This window comes from Cotesia typhae, unplaced genomic scaffold (assembly GCF_013202065.1).
Source record: "Cotesia typhae breed Kobodo isofemale line unplaced genomic scaffold, CoteBio_Ctyphae contig_48, whole genome shotgun sequence".
In the NCBI taxonomy this organism is placed as follows: domain Eukaryota; kingdom Metazoa; phylum Arthropoda; class Insecta; order Hymenoptera; family Braconidae; genus Cotesia; species Cotesia typhae.
The window spans coordinates 11341332-11352208 of NW_027423756.1; the positions used below are offsets into that span (position 1 = coordinate 11341332).

The 10877-nt window shown below is 31.6% G+C and overlaps 2 protein-coding genes across 4 annotated transcripts in view; both read left to right on the forward strand.

Annotated features, from left to right (window-relative positions):
* The first annotated feature begins 390 nt into the window (after nucleotides 1–390).
* On the forward strand, nucleotides 391–4439 carry Droj2 (DnaJ heat shock protein family (Hsp40) member A4-like). Of its 3 annotated transcripts, none has more exons than XM_074246018.1 (5): nucleotides 391–549; nucleotides 1762–1951; nucleotides 2344–2623; nucleotides 2718–3057; nucleotides 3464–4439. In XM_074246018.1, the coding sequence occupies exons 2-5, from the start codon at nucleotides 1820–1822 to the stop codon at nucleotides 3894–3896; spliced, it is 1185 nt and encodes a 394-aa protein (XP_074102119.1). In that variant the 5' UTR covers nucleotides 391–549; nucleotides 1762–1819; the 3' UTR covers nucleotides 3897–4439. The 3 variants fall into 3 exon arrangements, with proteins under 3 accessions (XP_074102119.1, XP_074102120.1, XP_074102121.1); XM_074246019.1 differs by lacking the exon at nucleotides 391–549 and adding an exon at nucleotides 758–780; XM_074246020.1 differs by lacking the exon at nucleotides 391–549 and adding an exon at nucleotides 1177–1199.
* Nucleotides 4440–7185: 2746 nt separating this feature from the next.
* Nucleotides 7186–10877, forward strand: part of LOC141529972 (uncharacterized) — a 168805-nt gene continuing 165113 nt past the window's right edge. Inside the window, exons 1-2 of the mRNA XM_074246783.1 lie at nucleotides 7186–7933; nucleotides 8444–10192. Coding sequence (XP_074102884.1) covers nucleotides 8538–10192 — 1655 coding nt within the window. The 5' untranslated portion in view covers nucleotides 7186–7933; nucleotides 8444–8537. The remainder of the gene's footprint in view (nucleotides 7934–8443; nucleotides 10193–10877) is intronic.

Consider the following 10877-nt stretch of genomic DNA (forward strand, 5'->3'; position numbering starts at 1 on the left):
ATAAATGATTGCATTTAAATAAATCTAAAAATCATCATGGCCGCGCTTCGGAATGAATGTGCATAAAAAACGACTGTTTAAAAAATATTTAAATTTTAGTCGCCAGGAGTGACATGAAGATGCCGCCTTAGATCAACATCCGTCACCTGTCATCATATATTTAATATCTTTATTCAATTTTTAACAAATAAAAACTCCGATACATAACCCAGTAATTAAATAAATACTTTAATTAATAATTTTTTGGAAAAAAATAATTAATTAAAGCAATTAAAATTTAAACTTGGTCGTCTCATGTAAATGATACCCGCGCAAGTCTTGAATTTTGATTGGCTGGGACAAAATAGACCTCCATATTTATCTACATCACCAGAGCATTAGGAAGTTTCGAGAAACGCTGTCTGGTACAATCTTTAGTAATAATCCAGTGAACGCAGTAGCACGCATTACACTCCATTATTGCTAATTTGTCGTCAGTCCTTTTCGAGGGCATATTTTCAATATCGTTTTATAACATTTGATTTTTACCATTGTCTTCAATTAATTCAGGTGAGTCTTTTGTCAATTTTTCTTTGTACTAAAAAAATAACAAATTAAATTCAACACAAAGTATTATAAAAAAATTCATGACTATTAATTTTTTTTTTCAAACAGGCATAGATACAAATTAAATAAAGTATCCACGCAATCAATAGATCGACTTTGTTTCAAACGCGCTTACTGACTTATAATCCACATTGTTATATATTTACATATCTTCTATACACAAAATATCAATAAGTAAATTTTATACATAAATACATATATACCTACATTGATGATTATATATATATATATATATATATATATATATATATGTACTCGTCCATGAACTGTTATTTCGTAATCATGTACTGCAAATTATAACTAGGAAATATTTTTCGAAGGTTGCCAAGCAGTTTTAAATCTATATATTTATATTTATTGCTAATTTTCATCCGTAAATTGTTAAAAAAAAAAATTATTCTTTCATAGAAACTCATCTAAACCTTTTGTGCTAATAGGTGATCTTTGTTACCTGCATTGAAAGCACTCTTCAGCATTCTCGCTTCTAGTACTTTCTACTCGAGAATGTTCTACCCTTAAAAATTCATAATTTTTTTTTTGGAAATTATTTAAACTCTTTTTTATTTCTTATTTTTTTTTTTTTATATTATTTTGTAAGTAAACTACTGGAATAATTGAATTAATTTTAAAAAAAGTGCAATGAAACAAAATGCTTGACAAGAAGTTGCTCTGTCACGTGGACATGAGATGACTTATTTTTTAAAATCATTTAAATAATTAATTTTATTCTATATTAATCTAATTTAAATGCACGCATTTTGTGCAGAGATAAACAGTGATATTTAATGGGGGGAGAGTGAGTTATTTTATCGATGTGCCGGATAATGGGAGTGAAAAATCGACGCAAGTTGCGACGCTACGACCGCCATTTTTGCTTTGATATAACCATTTTACTTCTAATACCTTTATTTATTATTTTTTTGAATTCGTTTATCAAATTAAGACTTTATTTAAGTAAATTCATTAATGAATCGCTGTTTTTTCCTCATGATAATTATTGATTAGTGTGACTCTTGAGAGAAATTATATTTTCTCCAATCGGCTTATCTATTGATCAATTTTTATGCTTTCACTTTTAATTGTTTAATTAAATTATTTAGATTTTATTTATTATCCATTTGTGTAATTATTTAATTATTTTATTTTCAATTTCAGGAGACCAATTTATTCGAGAGATTGATTTTACCTTGGTCGAGTTATCACGGTAAACAAGATGGTGAAAGAAACCACTTTTTATGATGTTCTTGGTGTCAAGCCAGGGTGCTCACAAGATGATCTCAAAAAAGCTTATAGAAAACTTGCCCTTAAATATCACCCTGACAAAAACCCCAATGAAGGAGAAAGGGTAATTATTTTTTATTTAATAAATAATTTAATACATAAAAATGAATTTTATCAACATCTAACAATTTTTAGAATTTTTTTTGTTTGAATAAATTATTTAAAAAAGAAATTTAAGAAAAATTCAATAAAACAATTTTTAATTTCAGTATCAATAAAGTATTCAAACTCTAGCTAAATAAAAATTGTTTCATTATAATACAAAAAAATTACAGATGGAATTAATAAATAAAAAAGAAAACAATCATATTATTGTTTTCTTTTTCATTTATTAATTCCAACTACCTGTGATTATTTTGTATAATTTTATGATTTTGGGCACGATGAAAAAAAAGATTGTTACATTTTTTTAATTTAATTAAATTTACTTAAATTTTATTTTTTAACAATTTACAGTTTAAACAAATATCACAAGCGTACGAAGTATTATCTGATCCAGAGAAGAAACGCATTTATGATACTGGCGGTGAACAAGCATTGAAAGAGGGAGGAATGGGCAGCCACTTTTCGTCTCCCATGGATCTCTTTGACGTATTTTTCGGTAGCAGTTCAAGACGCAGGGCGCGGAAAGGCCAAGACGTTGTGCATCAATTGTCTGTCACGCTTGAAGAATTGTACAAAGGAACCACGAGAAAACTCGCTTTACAAAAGAATGTTATCTGTGAAAAGTGTGAAGGTAAATTCATCGAATTTTTTTTTAATTTAAAATATAACTTCAATTTAAATTATTTTTATTTTTATTTAATTTTTATACCTTGATTGATTTACAGGATATGGAGGTAAAAAAGGATCGGCAGAGCAGTGTACTACATGTCACGGTTCTGGTATGGTAATGCAAATTCAGCAGCTGGCTCCCGGTATTGTCCAGCAAATTCAATCAAAGTGTTCAAGCTGCAAGGGTCAGGGTGAGCGTATCAACCAGCGAGACCGATGCAAACACTGCGGCGGCAAGAAAACCATCCGTGACCGAAAGATTTTGGAAGTTCACGTTGATAAGGGTATGGTTGACGGTCAGAAGATTGTTTTCAATGGCGAAGGTGATCAAGAACCTGGTCTTGAACCCGGTGATATCATTATTTTACTTGATGAGAAAGAACATCCCGTCTACAAGTAAGTTTTTGTTTAAAAAAATACAAAAAAATTAATTTTATCAAATTTTTTTTATTAAAAAAGACTTGAATTAATTGATAAATATTTTTTTTTACTAAAAATATGGCATCCAAGGTACCTACCGGGAGCCATAAGAGCGTACAAAAAAATTTTAAATTAATTTTGATCAAAATTTTTTGGAATTTGAAATTTGTAATAATTTCTATATTTAATTAAAAAATTTTTTCATCATTTCTATGCATTTAACTTATCTACCTAATTTCTGTGAAATTGTAAATAGTAAAAAAAATGATAATTCATACAGAACTTTAACTTCTTACCTGTGTACTCTGGTACACACACATATTTTTTTTTTTTTTTTTACTAAAAAATCCTTGAATTAATTGATAAATATTTTTTTTTACAGGCGAGCTGGAAACAATTTAATCCTACCAATGACATTAAATCTTACGGAATCATTGTGTGGATTCCAGAAAATTATTCGTACGCTCGACGACCGAAATCTTTTGGTAACGTCATTACCAGGGCAAGTTGTGAAACATGGTGATCTTAAATGTATACCAGAAGAAGGTATGCCGCTGTACCGAGATCCATTCACAAAAGGAAAACTTACGATTCATTTCACTATCGAGTATCCAAAAACACTTGATCCGGCCATTATTTCACAATTAGAAAGTTTGTTACCGGCTCGTGATCAGGCAATCATTCCCGATGATGCTGAAGAGGTTGATTTGCAAGACTTTGACCCTATGTTAGACGCCCAACAGCAACGCGAGCGAGGAGGCGAAGCGTATGACGAAGACAAAGGTTCATCTCGTGTTCAATGTGCTACACATTAATAAATAAATAAATAAATTTATTAATTTACTAATTCTTAATTGTCAAGAAAAACAAGATAAATTCATCAAAATCGCTACAATAATTATTTTATTTCTTAAATTATTACGATGATAATAACAATAATAATAATTATTATAATTAAATGATAACAATTCAACATCTCAATTGCTGCATCATCAATATATTATTATTGTGATCCCTTGGACAGTAGCGTAATAATATTTGTTAGGTTTTCATTAAATTAACCCAGTGATAAAAGTAATTCGAATTGACTAAAAAATAAAATTGCAATAATATCTAATTAAAAATTTAAAATTAAAATAAGATATTACGATGAGCCTTTGTCCATTATAATTACTGTTGTTTTTTCTTTTGTCCGTAATACAGACGGAGCGAATTGTACTTATAAATCAATGCGCTCTTTAGAACGATTATAAACATTATTAACTAATTAATTAATTGAAACAATAATAGTTATTTAATAATATTAATGATGATAATAATAATAATTCAAATAAAATGAAAGTGGTTGAGCTAGATAAGATATGTCCGTAAATCCATTGATTCAAATCCTAGCTCCATTAAAGCTGTTTTTTGTTTTTAAATCACTGCTTTAGATAGAATAACTTATCGTAATTAATAAATTTATCTAAAGAAAACAATAGTCTTGAGATTCTAATTTTTTACTAGTAATTATTGATCGTTTATTTATCTATTGCACGATTTTTTTTTTTAAACTAACTTTTTATTATTAGTCATATAATTATTTAAATATGATGGTTTTACAGAAATAAATATTGTGAAAAAATTATTTAAATAATTAAATTTTAATTACAATTTTCATAAACTACAGTTATTGATTCATTCCAAGGTTCGTTGGATTCCATTAAAATTAGTCTAATTAATCAAAATCTATTCGCCTGTACGTTACTCTTTAAATTGATAATTAGAATTTAATAAAAAAAATTGTGTACAATCGAACATGAAATATTAAAAAAAAAAAAATAATAATAAAATATCTTGTAGCTAATAAATATAAAATTGAGACATCTGAATTGATAATGTCAATCGATTTGCCGTCACTGAAATTATTGGATACAATAAAATTTAAATTTGTAATTATTTTCTTTCTCTTTTGGTCAACGGAAAAAGAAAATTTAATTGTCTGTATATACATGTTTACTCTTTTTTATTTCTTTTCGTGACACTAAATATCTTCATAGCCGATAAATATGTAACGATGCCTGCAATATACGTATATTGTAATTTTTTTATCATAAAACATGACTCACGATTGTCCATCGAGCGCAATTACGTCAGCGCATTAACCTTGATCCGCATAATATTCATACTCTGCAAAATTAAATCATGTATTATTATTAATTTTTTTTTTTACTTAATTATTTAAATCTTCACCACAATTTATTAATTATTTATAATTCTATACATATATCCTTATTTAAATACATCAAATTTATAACAGCAGAATAAAAAATTTATTTAGTTGATTTAAAACTTTTATTATTGTTAAGTCAATTGCTAGTGATTATTTTGAAAAAATATCAAGTAAAACTGGTCAATGAAACAAGAAGAATCTTATTTAATAAATTAATCAATAATTATTTTATTTAAAAATATTTCCCATCTCCTTTGTGATTAATTAAAAAACAATAACTACTAAGAAAATTTGATGACATTAGCAGTCACTTAATTATTTTTAAATATGTTTTCAACAATCAAATTTATTCCAAAAAATGATTTAAAAGAAATTGCATTTTCAATTTTTTAAGATTTCTAAATTAAAAATTTTTTTTCCTTTTTTTTTTGTCATAATTTATTTGTTAAAAAAATTTTTAATCCGAAAATTTTTATAATTTATATTATTGATAAATTATTTTTTCTAAATTTCTAAATATCCAATTTTTTTATGCAGTAATTTATTAATAATTAAAATTTATTAAATGTCGGTTAAATTAATTTTTATTTAAAATTAATAAACATCTACTAGATTAATTTTAATTTTAATTTAGCGCGTCTTACTGCGCATGTCCAGTGCGCATTGCGCGCGCAAGTATTTAAAATTAACGGCTTAAAAGTCCGCAAGATGGCGTTCGAAACAGGTGAAAATAGTCGAATGTTTTTACAATAGATTATAGTATTAAATAATAATGAGCTTGATAGTGGTGAGTGTCGAATAAAGTAGCAGTGGCAGCAGCACCAGCAGAAATAACAACACCCGCAGTAGACCGGTCTGTGTGTGTGTGAGTGCGCTAGTGTGTAGAAGATGCCGCAAAGATCTCTGGGTATACAGAGGGAGCCATATTTTTCCAATATCAGTTACGCGAAAAGAGCGCACGTATAGCATTCGCGGGATGGGAATGGGATATTTTATCGGCTCTTGGCACTGCGATTGTCGGTAGAACGCGTGTAACAGCAGCGAGGCCCGTAGTGGCCTTGACGCGATAGTAATAATATTAAAAAGGTGCCCGTGTATATTTAATAATAAATAACACTATTATTATCCGCGCAAATATAAAGTAATAATTAATAACTCAATAGATTCAAGTGCTGTGCTTTAATTCGTTTGTGAATATTATTCAATCTAACAGATTCAGCTCCAGTTATACACACATATATACACATATGTGTCTGTACATCTCAGTTCATCTACTCCGTGTGTATCTTCATATCTATATATATATGTATATATATTTAGTATCAAAAGAAGTGTGTTGAGTTTAACACAATATTAAATTAAAAAAAAATTTTGATTGAAAAAAAGATAGAAAATAAAAAAGTCGTAGCGCTGTTGGCCCGCGCAGGTGTTGGTTTTTATTCGGTGAGAGGGTTACTCTGAAACTTGATTTAAATAAAAAAATAATAACCCGTAATTAATGATAATTAATCCGAGGTTTTAAGGCACGTTAATAAATTTGATAGTTTGGTTTTAAATTACAGTGACCAAGACTAGGACTCTGACGACCCAGACCAGGACTAAGACTACTAAGACGACAACTCATTAGTTATTGGGTTAATATTCGCGATAGTGTGCTACTAATATATATATATATATATATATATATATATATATATATATATATATATATATATATATATATATATATATATATATATATATATATATATATACATATATATATATATATATATATATATATATATATATATATATATATATATATATATATATATATATATATATATATATATATATATATATATATATATATATATATATATATATATATATATATATATATATTTAAGTGGAGATTGTAGATGTTGATGTCGAAAAGTTGAACGGAAGGAGATAGTTGTGTGACACTGCTGACCAGAGCTAGTTTCGTGACGATGACACAGACGTCATATAAAATAACACCACGACTATTTTTTGCTTTGTAAAGTATATATTTTTTTTCTCCATTATTAATTTATTTATTAAAAGCAAAACCTTTATCTCGATCAGTCGCGTGTGTCTTAGATGAAAAAGTACGGATAAAAAAAAAGAAAAAAAAAAAATTAGTAATATTCAATAAAACCTGAGTGTGATGAGTGTGCAACGTATGTGCTACTCGGATTCGTTAATGACACCGGTGTTTAGTATGTCGCTGCTACGTCCTTGAGTGAGAAGGCATCGATCCGTTTTATTAAAACTCGTGTGCAACACGAGTGTTTTTTATATTACAATGTGTCTAAAATAATTGTTTAGAGAAAAAAAAAATATTCCATTATTTATTTGATTTTTATTAAAAATATTATCAATAAATAAATAAATGGATAAATAAGTTTTTATTAAATTAAAATAAAAATAAAGAAGAGTAATTAGTAGTTACTACAGTGACGAGGTGACAGTACTTGTACTGTGTGGTGTTAAGTACAGTAATAATAAATAAATAAGTGCAATAACATACTTAAGGATTGAAACACTCGCGTGTGTGATGTCAACGGGATTCGCTGAACACGACTCAGTTCGTACATATGCATCCAATGCACGGTACAAGCTGTTACGCCATAGGTAATTATATTGTTCTGTTTTTTTATATTTATTTTTGTCACGATAAAAACAACATAATAGTTATAACTTATAAAAATTATTTTTATTATTATTGTCAGCAGTATGAGATAAAAGAGAATTTTTATTTTTTTGTCTTATCGGTTATCAATCATAAAATTAATAACTATATTTATATCCCGCGTGACAATTATATTTTTTTAAAAAATCTAACAATGAAAATAAAAATATTTTTATTAAGCGCAAGTGAACTGATCGAACGTGACCTTGTTCTCAATAAAATAGTATATCTTAAATCTAGGATATATAGGATTACTTTATTTATTGTTATCAGGTGATATTTATGTAGGATTAAATTACAGATATTAATTACAATGATGTTTACGGCCGAGAAATAAACACAACAAAGCAACCAAGACAGTTTATTAGTGTATAGTGTAGTTAGTAATAATAGAGTAGCGTCTAATGTAATTTAATATGTATAATTGACTGTTTGTTTATTTGTGTGTTAAGAGGATGCCGCACGGGCTAGTGGAGTATCGGAGGCGTGCGCTGTATGTTCCAGTGATGTCGGTGGCGCGGCACTTAGCATTGCTGGACCTGGACCATGGCCGGCAAGCCTGAGCAGCCCATCTCTCACCCTGCTCCCCAAAATCACGTTCATCAGCAGCATTATCAACAGCATCATTCGCTCCATCTTCAGCAGCAGCAGCAACAACAACAACAACAACAACAACAACAGCAACAACAGCAACATCATCAACATCAACAAGCTCGCAGAAATCACCAGTCAATTCAACAGCACATCAACCATCACGAAACACAGGGTCTACAGCAGAATAGTGTCCTTGTGTATGTCCCCGGCGAGAACTTTGCCTACGCTACTGCTGTAGGACATAATGCCGCTTCTTCGGGCTATCAAACAGCCCAACAGCAACAGCAGCATCATCATAGCCATCAGCAGCAGCAGCAGCAAAATCCGTACTCTAATGTTTTGCCCCAGGTGGCAACACAGGCAATATTTTCCGCCAAAACAAATTACAATATAGGAAACAGTGAGCTGGTTGATAGCGAGATTGACCAAAACGCAGACTGTTGTCTTGGGAAATCAATTGAGCTGGTAGCCTGCAATGTTGCTGCTGATCAGCTTCAACAGCAGCAGCAGCAACAACAGCAGCAGCAAGTTAAGAACGAAGAGGATTACAATACAACGATTTATCGGAATCCCCTGGTGGGCTTAGCAAACAGTAGGGCGACTGGCTCGCCCAATAACGTGGGTAAAATAGATCTTGGTGCCCTGACAAACAGCATCCCCGGGAGTAGCCTCGGCAGCGCGATAAGCCCAGGTCAGAGCGATGCCGACAGTTTGAGCGGTACCAGCGACTCGGGTGTTGTTGCAACAGCGATAGCGGCTACCAGATCTGCGTTGCCGAGCAGTAGCGCAGCTCTCAGTGGCGATCACGAGCAAACCAAGACATTTCTGACGGGCCAGCAGTACGAGGTTACGTGCAATACCACCGGCGGTTACTCGTCTTCGGGAGTGGCTCGTTTAACGGCGACGGAAAATTATCAATCGAGCAACGCCGGTAGCGAGGCCGGTCTCGCCGGCACTCTGGACGACGGTGCTCGGTTAACTTACGTTAGGTCCAGTAACAACGTCGGTGGCGGTCCTGTGTCTAACATATTTATCAGTGGGATTGACTCTCAGCAGCAACAACGGGATTTGTCTAAGTCTGCTCGCGTCAATCAAGACTTGTTGGACGTTAATCGAACCTGTATAAGTGGTAATAGTGTCGGTGCCGGTAGTGCTGGTGGTGGTGGTGGTGTTATTGTAGTTTCGCCGGACACTGGTTGTGAATCAGTGCGCTCAGATACCGCGGAATCCGTTTACAGTAGTAGCCTGAGCAGTCCTGACTGCCAGAGTTTGCAATCCAACGATTCGGTTAACAATAATAGTAATAATAGTAATAGTAGTAGTAATAGTAATAGTAATAGTAGTAGTAGTGTCGTGTGTGTGCAGCAGGCTGCACAATTTGTGTCTAATCAAGTTGTTATTAGTAATAATAATAATGCGCAACACAGCAGCAATGTTGCGCTGACTATGAACTGTAGTGTCGTGGTTCAGGATCAACAAAAACAACAGCAGCAGCAGCAACAACAACAACAACAACAACAACAACAACAACAACAGCAACAGGCGTCCATCGCAGTACCTCGTGGATGGAAGAGAATATGCACCAACGGAGTCATCATTTATATCAGGTGAGTTTTTTTTTTAATTATTATCATTGTCATGTTTCAATACAATATTTTAGATCACTCGTCTGCCCTAAAAATAGCTCTTGAAATAATTCCGGGGGGTTGTTGTATTATGTTCATTATTACACAATTATTATAAGCTGAAAGAAAAGTGATCAATCTTGCAAAACTTGTTCAACATTATAAATGAATTCATCTCTCGTCGTGGTACTTAATTCTTGATTTTTCGATCATTCTTCTCTGTTCATCACTCAGTTCTCGATTCACTCACACAAAGCTGGTGTGATGTGCTGCTGCTCTATCCACTGGGAATTGAAAAGAGCCAAGTTTACCGCACGGTAGGATATAAGTCTACCTAAAAGTTCAAGGGTGTGTTACACCGGCACGGTTCGGTTGCGATGAGCGTTTCGGGTCATGCCAAAATTCGTAACTAAAAGGTTTCGTGTTTCTTTCCCCTCTTGCTAGGGTTTACGCTCGACTACTGCTACTCCTTACTTACTGTGTACTCTCATACAGCATACAGTGTAGACTATTGTACACAAGTACTATCATACCACCTAACCAGTAAGCAGTAAGCATCAAGCAAGCTGGTATGAGTTTAAGTATAGGTATAGGTATGTGTACATGGTATTATCGTCGCTGCTGTACGTCGTGTCGTGTCGACCGGAACTTCTCTCTGACAGCTTCA